The sequence below is a fragment of the Podarcis liolepis genome, assembly GCF_965112155.1.
Source record: "Podarcis liolepis genome assembly, chromosome: 9".
Lineage (NCBI taxonomy): Eukaryota > Metazoa > Chordata > Lepidosauria > Squamata > Lacertidae > Podarcis > Podarcis liolepis.
Genome location: NC_139564.1, coordinates 26,708,194 through 26,724,441, shown reverse-complemented (window position 1 = coordinate 26,724,441; position 16,248 = coordinate 26,708,194). Strand labels below are relative to the sequence as shown.

At 42.3% G+C, this 16,248-nt stretch overlaps 1 protein-coding gene across 2 annotated transcripts in view; it reads left to right on the top strand.

The window, feature by feature from the left end:
* Positions 1–10,979, top strand: part of LOC310686517 (bifunctional heparan sulfate N-deacetylase/N-sulfotransferase 4) — a 139,509-nt gene extending 128,530 nt beyond the window's left edge. For both annotated transcript variants that reach the window (XM_083460255.1, XM_083460254.1), the window contains 5 exons: positions 819–989; positions 3,671–3,780; positions 5,789–5,891; positions 7,353–7,863; positions 10,209–10,979. In XM_083460255.1, the coding sequence (XP_083316381.1) occupies positions 819–989; positions 3,671–3,780; positions 5,789–5,891; positions 7,353–7,472 (504 nt within the window). In that variant the 3' untranslated portion in view covers positions 7,473–7,863; positions 10,209–10,979. The remainder of the gene's footprint in view (positions 1–818; positions 990–3,670; positions 3,781–5,788; positions 5,892–7,352; positions 7,864–10,208) is intronic.
* Positions 10,980–16,248: the final 5,269 nt, after the last annotated feature.

Below are 16,248 nucleotides of genomic sequence, written 5' to 3'. Positions count from 1 at the left end.
TTCTCTGTTAGCACTGCCCCCATTTCACCTTATCAGAGATGGGTGGGCAGAAGAAGCCATGAGCAAGTAGTTCTAGCACTACAGTCGTACCTTGGTTTTCGAACAGAACGCGTTCCGGAAATCCATTTGACTTCTGAAACGTTTGGAAACCAAGGCACAGCTTCTGATTGGCTGCAGGAGCATCCTGCAGCCAATCGGAAGCCACAGAACCTGCACCAGACGTTTAGCTTCTGAGGCAAAGTTCACAAACCAGAACACTTACTTCCAGGTATGCGATGTTGAAGTTCTAAGTTGTTTGTGAACTAAGCTGTTCAAAAACCAAGGTACGACTGTACTGCAGTCAAGTACAAATCAGATGTCAAACACCTAGACACAGTGTTAGATACCCACACTGGCAAGTGAATCTTTTTCACCTATGTTCCACTGCATCAGTGACCTTTGGTTCCAGTGAGCCAGGTATTTCAGAATGGTTGGTGGGGAGGTGTTTTTTCGGGGGGGATGGGTTGCTATTATGCTATCCATTTTTATTTTGTGTTTTTATGTTGTAAACCTCCCTGTGATATTTGGATTAAGGGCAGAATATAAATTTAATCAATATTAATAATAATATAAATAAAAGGTTTTCACCAGCCCACACCAGTCAAAAGGAGAGCAGTGGTGTTTTGTATTGACTGTAGTTTCCAAACCATCTTCAGGGGCATTCCGATGTAGAACTCACTACAGTGAATGACAGTAGCTAGATTGGGGAGAAAAGATTGGGAAATATCAGGCATTCCACCTGACTTGTGGTTAATTAACATTCAGTTTTCTTCAACTAGCACCAGCGTTCTCATGAGGACTCAGCTGCCCTAAAATTCAATTTCTATGAAGTAATTACTTCTGATGACTGGGCACCCAGTGACCTGAAGGCTCTACAGAAAAGATGTTTGACCCCTGGCTGGTATGCTATCCACATAGAAAGGTGGCTAGCACACTTCCCCACTTCACAGGTAACTTTCCCTCCCTGCCAATTATTTCCCTGTGATAAATGATAATCATAACTTGGTAACATGTTTAATATTGTCGCATGCTTAATAATGAATTGCAATATTGTAGCTTGTTTAATAATGGATTGATAAACCTCAAGCATTCATCTTGTGGCTCATCTTAAAAGACAAAGCACTTCAGCATACACATTCATACACAAGTTCAGTTTTTAAAGAGCTGAAAAACCCATTGGTATCTTAAAACTGGGGGTTCTGCTGAGGAATTTTGAGATATTTTCCCTAGAAGGTTGCTAAAAATGAAGTACAGTGGTACCGCGGGTTAAGTACTTAATTCGTTCCAGAGGTCTGTTCTTAACCTGAAACTTTTCTTAACCTGAAGCACCACTTTAGCTAATGGGGCCTCCCACTGCCGCCGCGCTGCCAGAGCCCGATTTCTGTTCTTATCCTGAAGCAAAGTTCTTAACCTGAAGCAATATTTCTGGGTTAGTGGAGTGTTGTAACCTGAAGCGTATGTAACCTGGAGCGTATGTAACCCGAGGTACCACTGTAAATATGTTGCTGCTGCCTAAAGTTTATTAAAAATAAATAAATTCCTCTAGCCCTGCTTTTTAATAATAATTATTTGTGTGTGAACTTGACCTTAGGAGAAGCAGGAGAGAGCCTACAGGTTTTCTTGAACCCCAGCTCCCATCAGCCCCAGCCTGTATAGCCTATGGTTGGGGGATTATGTGTGTTGCTATTCAACAACATCTAGAAGACCACACATTCTCCTTCTCTGCCTTGAGGGTGTTGCAAATGTGCCATGGAAGGGCAAGAAACCCCTAAATTCAGCCACAGCATGGAATTCCAGCAAATCCAGTGCTGAGAAGACATCACTTTTGCTCTGTATCCCAGGACTGATAGAATTGTAGGGCTCCTCTTTCCCTCCTGCCATGACACTTTGCTTTACTGCTTTAGCCTGACAATGTAAAAGGATCTACCAGGGATGTGGGCAAGGATATGCATTCACGCAGAATCCTCCATTCTCTCCAGGCATGCCAGCTGCTCTAGAATCTTCACACTCTTAGTGCAAATTCTAATGGGTTTTTTAAAGCATGTCTGGGTAAATGCACTTAGAAAACGTCCCCCCAAAAAGCCAGCTTTCCCGCTCATGAGGTTCCTTAGTGAGTTCAATCAATCAGTTAAAAAAACTCATCAGACCTCCATGCTACTTGTGCAAAGATCTAAAGAGCAACTGGCTTGCCCAGGGACACAGGAGGGCAGGGATGGCATGCATGTGTTCATATGTTCAGGCAAATGCCTGAACGTGGCTTTTATCTGTGCCAGAGAACACTGGAAAATCGAAAGAGGGAGGTCTGTGATGTTTGTGTGCATGCAGAGCAGCAGTAGGCTTGAAAGGGCCAGAGGTGCCTACCTCTCTGAGCCCATGATGAGGCATGAGAACACAATTTGCATCTCAAGCCAAACACAGCCCACACACTGTTACCAGTGGCCCACTAGGAGTTTGATTGACCTCCTCTTGTTGTAGTAAGACTGCAGCCCTGCCAACCATTGCCAGGAATGTAACACATATGCCAGCTCTGATTTTATCAGAGTGACTGCAGATCCTTCAGTCTGCTTCCTTTCTTCTAAAATGAGCCTCTTTCTCAGCTTGCCCAGTTGGAGTTACAAAGGCTAGTAACCGTAAGCACTTAGCAACTGTGCTAAAGTGCAGTTGTGGGGCACTCATAATTAATAATGTGCACTCAGAATTTCAATAATTTAAAATAAGCTCAGTCAAAAATGATATCCAGCAAGGAAACTTTAAAAGCTGTGTGCAGCTTCTTGCAACCATAGCAGCATTTTATATTTGTCATCTATATTCATAGGAGTCTATTGTTGTTGTTGTTATTATTATTATTATTATTATTATTATTATCATCATCATCATCATCATCATCATCACCAGCAGTTCCAAGGGCTGGTTAGAAGAACTTAAAATTCAGAATTAAAAACAGTTTAAATGTTGGAGTACTTGTAGGTAAAGGTAAAGGGACCCCTGACAATTAGGTCCAGTTGTGACCGACTGTGGGATTGCGGCGCTCATCTCGCTTTATTGGCCAAAGGAGCCAGCGTACAGCCTCCAGGTCATGTGGCCAGCATGACGAAGCTGCTTCTGGAGAACCAGAGCAGCGCATGGAAACGCCGTTTACCTTCCCGCCGGAGCGGTACCTATTTATCTACTTACACTTTGACGTGCTTTCAAACTGCTAGTTTGGCAGGAGCAGGGACCGAGCAACCAGTACCAGGGTGAAAAATTTGGAGGAGCTTGCCCCATGCATTGAATGTTACTCCTATAGATCCATTGAGGTCTACAGCTTCATGCATGTAGGCACCAAACTGAATGTGAGGTAGAGATAGGACCAGTGGGTGTACTGACAACATTTCTTTGTGTGTTCACTTTTCAGTATATACCTTTGGGGATGGTGGGGGAAGCATTCACACAGTTCTGTGGTCATCTGGCAAGTTTATTTTGCAAATATGTTGCCTTTACAGTTTGTAAATGCATTTGTATTGTTGTATCATAGAAAACAAGATCCAATCACATACTCATCTTTTGTCTAGGTATCTTGTAATTCAAGCAACACTAACTCACACTTCATCTGAGAGGTTTATTTAAACAAACAATTTATCTATCCATACAGTTGCTAATAATTGATGGACAGCAGCTAAGAAGTGACCCAGCAACCGTAATGGATGAAGTTCAAAAGTTTTTGGGAGTTTCTCCTCATTATAATTATTCAGAAGCCCTAACGTAAGTCCCCTTTACTTACTTTTTTAAACCCTTCGGTTGTCATCCTCTGCATCTGAATTTTGCACAGGTAATTATTATATGGTTGTTAGGTGAAAGTTTACACAAGAATAAAGATCTTCACCCATTGCACTATCGGGTAACAGACTGGAAATGCTCAGCATTCTGAAGTCACATTATCTTCTCAGGGGGTTCTCATGTTTTCATGTTCAGTGGGCTCAGGATGCATACAGATGTACATAAAAATAAAGCCCAACCTGGGTTTTATAGTATGCGTCTTTGCTAACCCAAAGATTGCATGATTCTTTTTGTAAGGTAACCAAGTTCTTTTCCTTTTTAAGTCATTTGGAACCTTTTTCATCTTCGATGTACTGCCCACGGATGGAGACTTGTTTGCTGTAACTTCTGGAAACTCTTGGGAATAAAATATTCACTTATTTGCAAAGCTAACTGTCTGTGATTTATTCTCTCCTAAGTATTTTAAAGGTTTGTTTAAAAGATGGTTGAATGCAGATGTAAATCTAACCAAGTTTTAATGTGCTTGGTTTCCTTACAAAAAGGATCATGCTATCTTTGGGTGAGCAAAGATGCAGACTATAAAATATCATTTTAGAGAGATTCAGCCCACTTGTAGTGAGCCATTGCCACATGGCTATTTGCTTGTTCCACAAAACAGAAAGAGAAAGACTGGGAGGGAGAAAACAAAAGGCTGTAGGGAGCCTACTAAGCTCCATCTCATTGGCAACCTGAGCTCTGGTTAACCCTTTCATGCACACAAGTGTGAATCAGTAACTATATTACAACAGTGGATTGTGCCCACTCTCCGCAATACCAGTGGTTATAAAATCAATGCAAGCTTCTGCAGTTTCATTGCTTAGGGCTCATCCAGAGTTGGCAGCAAAGCACACATTTCTTCTGGGCTTTTTTGACAGCTGCCTGTCCTGATTTTCCTCAGCTCCACCTTATTATTTTTCCTGTAATCAGTTATTTTTGGTGTCCTAACATGAGTAGGTGTATAATTTGTAGAATACCACTCCCCCAACCTCCCCATTTCCCCACTCCTCTTTATGGCCTTGGTACCACACCCCTTTTTTAAAAGGGCACCATTGCACCAAATCATCTGCCTGCCTTTGTTTTACTTGATTAAAGAAATAGAAAGAGTAAAAAGGAAAAAGAGAGTAGTTATTGAGAATGAGGAAGAGGAAAGTAATTTGGGGTTAGATTTTAAAAGGAGAAACTTTTTAAAAGCTTGTCAAATTAGCACTGTTTCTTGATAAAGTTATATACATTCCCTGGAAAGCATATATATTGTTTGGAGCATAAGTTCTACAGCTTTATTTCTTTCCTTGTGCATAGGCAGTGACATTGCTTCTCCTCTTGGGAAATTACTGGAAGCTAGCAAAAGTACTTTGCTATGCAAAAAGGAGATTGGGAAATTGTAGATAGAAATGAATCTCCTCTCGATATATCCTTTTTAAATCAATGATTTATTTAATTTTAATTGATACCACAACTAAAATACAGTTTAGGGGCTGAGGAATAGAAGTAACAGACCGAGCTGGGAGGGAAAATACCTCTCTATATCTGAAATGTGTTTTTATATGTGGGTATATTCAGGTTCATTGCTATTATCGGGAGAAGCCCAAGGCAAAGAAAAAAAAATACATTTGGCAGCTAATTACTGTTATATTCCAACCAATTATTCTGCGGCCTTCCAAAACATCTACTAAATAGTGAAAACGTTGCAAACTTTTCCAGCATTTTACATATGCTGCCATAGTATATTCAAAATTAATATATTTGGTTCCTTCATTAGTATGATTTTTTTTAAAAAAAAAAAAATACAGTTCCTCCATCCTTGATTTTTAAGTTTGACATTTCAAATTCTTGCCCAGATTTCTTTTGCATTGGAAAGGTGAAAATGACTGCCAGAGATGACTGCCATTGAGTGTTGAGAAGCTTTGGTTTTCTCCCATGAACATCTTCCATTAATTTAGGCAAACTTTTGTAGGTTTGACCCTCAGAAAGGGTTTTGGTGTCAACTACTGGAAGGAGGAAAGACAAAATGCCTTGGGAAAAGTAAAGGCCGAAAATACCCACCAATGGATCAAGAGGTACCATTTTCTTCATATATCTAAACTTTACAGCTATACTAACATTAGGTACCATTTTAATGTCTCAATGAAGAAAAAAGGGGGGTTCACTACTAGGAGCAGTACCAGATCCAGGTTCAGTTGGAGGTCTTTTGCAAGATGCCACCAAGGAGTTCCCCTTTTCTGAGTGGGTCTTCCTTCTGTTGCTGCTGCCCATTGGCTTGCCCTTTTTGTCCAGGACCAATCCACTTGGCCTACCAGAGGGAGGGGGGAAAGCAAGCAGAGGTTGCTGCTTCTCCTGTCATTGCTCATGTGCTCAGAGAGCACATGCCAAACATTTAGCGGCAGCAGTGAGAAGCAGTAAGACCAGAAGATCTGAGGGGATGACAATGGGCAACTTGTAGAGGCAGGAATCTCAGCAGGGCCTTGACACTGCTAACCCTCGTTGCTGGTCCTGACTGGAAACTGAATTGTGCCTTTATTGTGCAGGACTAATGGCAGTGATTCCTGTTGAAAGCTTATTATCAGAAATATAATATACTAGTGGGGAGTGCCTCGTGCTGCCCTGGATATTTTTTGTAAAAAACAAACAAACCATATTGTGGTTTTAAAATGGATAGTATAATTTATGGGTTTGAACTCATCACGCTAAAAAAATTGTGAAGACACAGCAAAGTCTCATTTTGGTCTGCCATCTTGATTCAAAATGGTGCTTGGCATTCAAAGACTCTCACCCCCAACTTAGGAACCCTTGTGCCAAGTTTGGGGGGGGGCAAATTCACACCACAGTCACGTTTGGATCTGCCCTATTGAATCAAAATAGTGCCCAACATCCAAGCATTGATGTCTGCCATCCCCTCTTCAGGAACCCTCATGCCAAGTTTTTGGACGCTGTATCAAGAGGCGGCCAAACCGATGCCAAACCTGGGTGAAGTCATGCCAAAATAAAGTTTTGATTCAAAATGCTACCCAGTGTCCAAGCAGTAATGAAGTCTGCCACCCCACCCGAGGAACACTCTTGCAAAGTTCAGTGATCAAACATTACATCTGACTTCATGTGACTTTGCTCACAAAAGCAGGCACATCCGTTTTTTTGTTTAATTGTTATTGATTTATCATAATCATATGTGCAAACTAACACATAGCCCTACATAAAATAGCAGAAGCATACACAGAGCATATTCAGTATAAAAAATAAATTACAAGATGGAGTTACATATAGCCAAGATTTTAAGATGAATCTATATAGCCCAGCAGGCACATCCATCACATGAGAAAAGCAAGACTGCCATGAATAAAATATATGAGTTATGCATGTGTTTTGATTTGTAGAACAAAGAAACAAGTTTATTAAGGGGTTGGCTGAGATCCCCCTATAGCTTTCAAGTGGCCTGAGAAAAGGGTTTTATAAGAATTATTGTTTTAGGTAACTCCTATGCAGAGGACTCAGTCTGACAGTTGCTTTCTTTTCCTCATTGTCAGTCTAGGGCATTCCTTTCAAACTACTACAGAGATCACAATGTGGAACTATCCAAACTGCTGCACAGACTGGGACAACCTTTGCCATCGTGGCTAAGACAAGAACTTCAGAAAGTGAGATAGCAAAGAGACACCAAAGCGCCGATGCCCTGCTTTTTTCACTCTCCCACTCTTCACGTTCCCGGTTCACGTCCGATTATTAGTGAAGGATCTCATGAATAATTCTTTCTCAAGAGCAAATTTTTAAAAGGCCACACACACACAACCAGAAAAGAGCAAAATTGTTAAATATGCATAGGCTGACAGTTATTAGTAGCCGTTTTTAGTCAGCTTCTGGGGAAAGATTCTGAGCTATGAGGCATTGTTCTTTATCCAGTCTGGGGCTCAGACTTATTCTGTTTACCAGACAGTCACAGAAACTGTATGTATGATCGATAGTCTTCATCCTATATGACAAATTACAGTCTGTCAAGACACAAGCAAAGGATGGAAACATCTCTCGGTGGATTGCGAGGTTTGTAATTTCCTTGACAACTGCAATTTTAGCCAGCTTCTATATCCCTCCCTCCTTTGTTATTTTGGGGCTCATCTTGCAGCTAGCCCCCCCCCCCCAGTAAAATGAAGGCAGTTACATTCTGCAAGGGTCGGCATTCCTCTAGGTAGGCTTGCTTGTTCTGTGCTGCTTGTTTTATTCCTTCTTCTTAATAATACAGAACACTCTTCAGTCAGAATATATATATATAGGCCAGCAGAAGCTCAAGTCTGTTGTTGTAGCATGTTTCTTAAGGAGACGTTGCTGCTTACGAAGTTACAGCTGCTATGTGGTGTTGATTATTCCACATGGTGGCCACCAGCTTGTGTATAGCATCTCGGCCTCAGGTTGGCACTTTTGAGTGGTTGTAGCAATAATAAGTGTCTCACCTATGTGCTGTGCCACTTCACACAAGAAACTGGTCATGTGGCAATGACTGCCTCATTGAGTCAGTGGTGCCGTTAGGTGATTTTAGACTCAAGACATAACAGTCTTACAAGGCCTCCCCTCTTTAGATGGCGCTGTGTCTTTCTTAATTTTCAAATACGGTAAGACAACGGCATTGCTGTGTTTGGGGGCCTTCTGCGCGTTCTGGGCTTCTTCCCTAAAGTCCTAAGTTCCTAGTTCCAGTATGTGGAGTGACTTCAAGCAACCTCCATATGGTGACTTTCCCCATGAATCGCCTCCTACCACTGGTGGAGGAAGAGGGATGCAGGGGGAGCGCAGTGCCTCTGGCAGTGCGATCCCGGTGGGGTGCCATCATGGCTGCTCCCCACCCGCGCTAGGTGCCATGCCCCCAGGATGCACACCACGCCCCTGCAGGTGGCACGTCATGCCCCCAGGATATGCTCCAGCCCCATCCCCACCTGCTCTCCACCCTCCGGTGGAGCATGAAGCTCCACCACTGCCTCCTACATTACCAAACAAAATGCTGATTTTCTGTGACTGTCACAAGAATTTTTCAGCAAGTACCCAGATAAAACTTCAATGGGAGCTTTCGTGCTGAGTAGCAACCATGCTTCGAAATCAGTTTTAAGTGTATCGCTGAGGACTTTACATAAAGTATGTCACACATCAGGTAAGGGGTAGTATCACAAAGTTGTGTTAAAGAAAGAACTGTGTTGATTAACAGGACAAAGTGGATCATGGAGTATTAAAAATGATTTGCAACAGTGACTTTTTAATGGTGCCTTAAGGCTGAAAGCCTATACTCTCTTTCCTAGGAGCAAGACCCATTGAACTCAGTGAAATTTCTAAATAGATGTGTATAGGAAGGTGCTGTGTGATTTTTTAACAAAGCATACGACAAATTGCTTGTGTGACCCACACCATTTCTGTTGTCCTGTTTTGATTAGACATGAAACCACTTCCTGGTATCATAGGCCTAGTCTCATGGAGTGTACTGCTTCATATTTCAAAACAAACCAAACACAAAAACAAAGAGCACCCACACAGAAAACTAGCGTGTCAGGGGTGACTAGGCTAGAACAACCCTTCTTGACATCTAGGTTTCCATGTGCAGGGATTTATTTAGTATGGAGGATATGGTGTGCTTTGAAGAGGTGAAATATACAAGCATCATTGTTGATCCAAGTTCTCACAATGCTTGAATTATGAAATGAAATAAAGTATGTATCTTGGGGGAAGGAGCTAATTAACTCTACAAGACACATCTCCTGACAATTTAGACATAAAGTTGACTCATAAGTTGCATGCATTTAACTTATGCAATTGCAGCTTTCTGTGGTTGGTCGCCGGCCAGCTGACATCACACAGATTAAACGCACCGCAAGGCGGAGAGATTTAAAAGCTCTTTCTGTGCTGGGAACACCTGTCTCAGGCATGCCTTCTAAGCTTGTGTGGGCTGTTGTGTGAGAGCTTAAGAGCTCTTTCCACAACAGGTTGGATCTAAGCAGCACACTTATTCTCCGAAACAGGTTTGCTAAGGAGCACATTTGTGTTGGAGAAACAACTGATCTTGTGGGGTGTAATCACTCAGTTATGCTTTTGGCATCACTGAACATTGGTTCTGAGTAGAAGGAGCTGAGACTTCCTCCCGTTGACTTGGTGTTAACAGAAAAGAGTCCGCCCCATATTCATAGTTTCTCTAGCCTAATAATATCCATACAATAAACTTTTCCTTCCTCGCAGCTGTTTTAAAAGTGCTTGTAGAGGAGTTTTGTCTTAAGGCATATCTATGCCATAGATAGCTTTAAAAGGGGGGCGAAGGCGAATTCGTGGAGTTTCCAGAGTAGCGATGCCGTCAATGGGGGTGGTAATAAATGCTTCATTTAAAGAAAACATGTTTTCTTTTTCTCTGCATCCAGTGTCTCTTTCCTATGCATTTTATAAAGTGTGGACTCAAGGACTGGATGCTCCCCAACACTGCTGCATCTACAGCAACGAATAAAGATTCACAAGCGACACAAACTCTTACATCTGCCATGTTGCAAGAACTGGATTTATATAAATATATATAGAAAACATAATTGCTCCCCCCACACACACACACAAACACACTGGAAAATAATTCCAATATGTACTTTGATGTTTAATGCCTTGAAAATGGATTGTTTTCTACCGAACTGTTGCAAATCCCATTTGCCTGGATATATACTTGATGCTGGAACTAAAGGGGACAAAACTTTCAATCACCCTGGAATATTTTTTAGGTTTCTTTGTTTGTTTAGGGGGATATACTATGTGCATACACCTTATTTTTTTCTTCCTCACACTTCTACAGAATAAACATTTCTGCTGCGATATTCTGTAGATGGTCTCCCGTTGTTTCCCTTTGGATTCCTAGAAGGGCTCCTCTTATTTTCTTATGATGCCTCCAAGTGGTTGGATGACTAGGATCATCATGTGGCCTACTGCACAAAGGATATAGCTCTATGTGGAAGGCTATCCTGTTCAAATCCATTAAGGAGCAGGGACTGCAGGTAGCACCTAAGCAGCAGACGGAGTAGGCACAAAGATCACCAGGTCATAGCCTTCCCCACAATGGTGAGATGGATTGTATTTCTGTTTAAATTGTGGTATGTCATTTAAAATCTGCACCTATTCATATAAATTAGCTTATGCAATTTTTATGCAAATCAGTGTCCTATTTTGTCCTTTTCATTTTGCTGAACCGTATCCTCTTTTTTTATGAGTCCACAAGCAACCGTCCTACCACCTGGTCCCTAAGCCCTGAAGATTAAACAGTTCAAGACGTAAAGGTTTCCACTCCATCAAGAGTTTTATTCCTCCTCCGCCAGCCTCCAGTTGCCTTGGCGCTTGTCCTGAAGCTGCGCAGATGAATGTTTAGCAATAGTGCTGTGTCTTAAGGGCTTCTCCAAATGATTGGCTCGAAGGATATCTTTTATCACATTTTTGGCCTTTGGGGGAATAATCCTGCAACACCTGATTCAAAGACAGTAGGCTCACATCAAGTTCAGAAGAAATGGATGGGACACAGTGCTGTTTCTTGGCAGAGGACAGAGGTAGCTGTGCTGCTGTTTTTGACCTCTTCTTCTTTTCCTTTTATTGATGTCGCGCATCCCAGCACCTATGAGGAGGGGCACTTAGCCCATAAGTGGGGAATTCATGCATTGGAGTCACAATTGACTAGTCACAAACCAATATCCAATATCTGGGGAAGCCCCATTTCAGTTCCCTGCCGAGTGGGTAGATCTGGACACTGCAGGAAATGCGGAAAGGCATTTCCCTTCTTCCTGTGTTCCTAGTTTCATGCCTGGTGTCGCACAAGGTGTGAGCTTGCATCAGCACACTGTACAATTTGCTCACATCATTGGCTGCCAGGAAATACAAAGTACGGTGATGTCACATCACACATTGTACACATATCTTTCCCCCCTGCAAGTGGAAAAGCAGTTGGTAGTGGAGATTTTAGGTGTGTGGGGTGGGGAGAGCCACCAGAGGTGAGAAGGAGTTAAGAAGTACTTTTCCCTACCCATTTCCACATCCACACTGGTCTTCCTACTGCAGATCGCAATCTCTACAGCTGCATTTTATTAAAGGCATGGTACGTTTTGTATGTGGGAGGGACGCAGGTGGCACTGTGGTCTAAACCACTGAGCCTCTTGGGCTTGCCGATCAGAAGGTTGGTGGTTCGAATCCCTGCGACGGGGTGAGCTCCTGTTGCTTGGTCCCTGCTCCTGCCAACCTAGCAGTTTGAAAGTACGTCAAAGTGCAAGTAGATCAATAGGTACCGCTCCGGCGGGAAGGTAAATGGTGTTTCTGTGCGCAGCTCTGGTTTGCCACATGACCTGGAAGCTGTACGCTGGCTCCCTCGGCCAGTAAAGCGAGATGAGCGCCGCAACCCCGGAGTCATCCGCGACTGGACCTAACGGTCAGGGGTCCCTTTACCTTTACCTTTAAATTTTGCATGCAAGTGAACAAATGGAGTAGTTCACCCCTAGCCTTTGTATCCTGAGAAAGTCACCTCTTGGAGGCTTGCTTCCAAAATTAAGGTCGGAACACGGTGCCCACCTGGAAACTGTATAACACTTCATCATGGATATGGCCAGCCATATCTAAGAGATCTCTCTGGTGCTTGGAAAGCCCCATCTGAAATATTCAGAATATTTATAACTTTATTTATGTGAAAGAATACTTTCTCCAGCCTGCGGCCTGTACCTAGTGCAGGCAAGTCAGGATATCTGCTAGTTCTTGTCTGCATTGATCCTAGCCTGGCAGTAAATATTTTCAGTGTTGAAATGGGGTGGATTCTCATAACCAACAGTCTTGGAATGGTGCTGCCAATCCTCTTAAAGTCTTCCCACTGACAATTGTGCAGGCATTAAAGGGAAATGACTGGAGGCCAAATAGCTATAGGGTCAACATATGCTGTGGCCCCCAGTATTATCACTCATCCTCTCTGCCTCATCAGTATGGGAATATGTTTAGTTACTTTCTTTACAATTATTTCTCTCTCTTTCTCTTTGCCCCCCCCCCTCCCCTTGAGCTTGTGGAAATGTTAAAAGGACACTAAGTGAGTGTGCAGCCATGAAATAGTCACTCTTTGTATTCCTGTGACCTTTTCTGTTCTTACATAAAAGGCTCTACAACAGCATAAAGGATTATTACTATTATTAGCTATTCTAAATGCAATGTTGACCATTTGCACTTCAACCTGCTCCTTTCCTTGAGGCTGGTTGCTGCCACATCATTTGGGGAAATGAAATCAGTTGTGCCTACAGCTGGTTTTTTATTTTTTACTACGTACTTAACACCAAAGCAGTGAAGCACTTTCGAATGGAAACAATCTAGATTATTCCAGTAAGCTCTTTAACCATTTCTTCTGCACAGTTATTGTAGTACAAAAGGAGGGGAGGGCTGGCTTTGGTAATAATAATTATTGCCTTGAATTAAAAAACAAAACCCCGGTGTTTCAGATTAGCCCACCAAAGAAAGAGATAAACATACGTGCCTGGTTCATTCACAATGCAAACCCAAACCACGGCTAAGCATGGACAAACCAGGATGAGGGTACTCCAAGGAAAAATATAAGGCCCTTTCACTTCTCTCCCATGCTACCTCCCATGGTTTGGCTTAGCAATGCATCCAAACCCATGTTCATGTTTTGTCTTGTTCCAGACAAACTCTGCACTGTAGCCAAGGTTTGTTCTTGACTTAGCACTTGTGTTTTTCCAGGGGGGGGGGGGGGCTGGGTATGTTTAGCCTGGAAAAGAGGAGACTGAGAGGAGTTATGATAGCCATCTTCAAATGTCTCAAGGGCTGCCACAGAGAAGATAAAGCAAGTTTGTTTTCTTATGCTCCAGAGGGTAGGACCAAATCAATGGCTTCAAGTCACAAGAAAGGAGATTCTGACTAAATATCAGGAAGAACTTTCTGACAGTAAGAGACGTTCAACAGTGGAACTGTCTTCCTTGGGAGGTTATGGACTCTCCTTCCTTGGAGGTTTTTAAGCAGAATTGGATGGCCATCTGCCATGGATGCTCTAGCTGAGATTGCTGTATTGCAGGGCATTGGGCTAGATGACCCTTCCAGTCCCTTCTAACTCTACAATTCTATGATTCTAAGATAAGACCTCTATGTATTTATTGGAGCAAATATGTAGCTCTGAATGAGGGTAACCGCGGGAGATGGAAAATTAGGCCCACAGCAAGTTTGATTCCAGAATAATAATGAAGTTTATCACATTTGTTATCATTGTCACAGCTAATAATTAGCAACTAATAACTTAACAACTAATAATAATGTAAAAACCCCACCAAAAGAGTGCTTTAAAAAATAATACACACAACAATACTTCGATGACACATAATATGTAAATAAAGTTTATTTTTTTCTCCAACTATATTTGCTTGAAGCAGTTTGTTGGCATACTTCTGGAATATTAAGTATTTGCTAACTTTAAAACTCATAAATATAAAAGGTTCTTTTAAATAATTATAGAAAGAAGGGTGGGGTATGCTGTGATATAGTCCTATAATTCAGAGGTGCAGAAACCTTTTGGCCCATATTTGGTGATATTGAGGATATCCTATGAGGATATTAAGATTAGTAGGAGTAGCCTAGCAACTTCTGTCTCTTCTGATATGTCAGCGCCAGTAAATATTGATTTTGTGGAGAAGAGTCATTAGGCTGTTGCTAAAGTTGTGTTTGCTAGCACCCGCCAGCATTTTTGAAAAAGTCAACTAGGTTATTTGACATTAACACTCAACAAATATTGAGGGTCCCCCCCCCCGCAAAAATATATATTAATTTTAATAAAATTAAAGTTAAAAGGCCCAAATTCCCAGCACTTCCCCTTCACAACTAGTTGGGGACCCTTCCTCAAGGCCTCTATTCATATCTCTGTCATTTTCTTGCCCTTCTGTCTACTTCCATACACATTACTTGGGACCATGTTGATGCCTTACTTTGGGAAAGGGCGTAAGGGACAAGAGAATGTTCCCTTCCAGACACAAATTGTAGGCTTGTTTATGAACTGGTGATCCCCAGCAAGAAATGATTTTCTTTAGCCAGAGGGCCTACAGAGTCTCTCCTGTGTCAAAAAGAACATGTCACCTGTTACTTTTCCCCATGGTATTAATAGAAGTAATTTGTACCATGTGAATTTGACATAATTTAGTGTGAACTTGACAGATGTGCATTCATCTTTAATTACAAAGTGCATGGAATTTCTCCCCCGTCCTTACCCTATGGCAATGCTTTTTTGCCCCTTGGTTGTGGGGAGACTGTCAGGAAAGGCAGGAGAGCAACACAGGTATGGCGTGAGCCCCATTTCCAGACAGGCCTAACTTAAAGGATGCAACTCAAAATGGGGCCAGCCTTCCTATCTGTCCACATTTAGAGCTGCCCCATTTTGGAATCTTCCTTCATCCCTGGTCCTTGCCCCGTGGAATGAAAATCTAAGAAAGCCTTCCGAGACCATCCAACATGTTAGGATATGAAATTTCCTTCCATCTAGCCAATCCTCTTCTTGAACCATCCAATTATCAAATGGATTGTAAACAGACATTTGGTACTTTGAAGGCTCGTGTTGCAGGATTTCAAAATGTCATAAAGAAGGAATGCATTTCAGTCACTGAAATGACACCCAAATGCCAAAATGGAATGCTTCCCATGTCCATTTCAGATTCATTAAAGAGATGCCAGCCTTTGTGCAGCTCAGCTGATGCGCCAATGCCTCAGGCTGCCCCTCTTATCGTAGGACTCCTCCAGATGTCCTTTTCATTGTGCATTCATGTTTATTTGTGCTCATTATGGCATGGGAGTGGTTATACGCAATCCCCCTTTCAGTACTGTTTGCCCCTACGAAAGGTTTGTGAGGGGTGTACTGCTTTATTTCCAGTCAGTGGACGTCCTGTAGCTACCTGCTGAAACCATGTAACTTTTCATACCACAGATGTTTCAGTGTTGTTGCCTTTCGTCCCACTGATGTTTGGAAAGATTGAGGGCACAAGGAGAAGGGGACAACAGGGAGCGAGATGGTTGGACAGTGTTCTCGAAGCTACCAGCATGAGTTTGACCAAGCTGCGGGAGGCAGTGGAAGACAGGAGTGCCTAGCGTGCTCTGGTCCATGGGGTCACAAAGAGTCAGACACGACTCAACGACTAAACAACAACAACAACAAAGCACAAGACTGCCCCTCCAGAGAGCAGTTACACTGGGGAGGCTTCACAGAACAACTAATAAAACACAATGCTGTGTAGATGGTCCAGTATAAACCCACCGCTAACACACTCTTATTGCAGCAATGACAATAACACTTGAGGAAGAAGAAAAAATCCTCAGTCTTTAGAAGCCCACTATCATCACATCCTTTTTAAAATAGTGAATCTGTGTCATTCTCCATTAATCAAAAATGTAAAAACATAGAATTGTAGAGTTGAA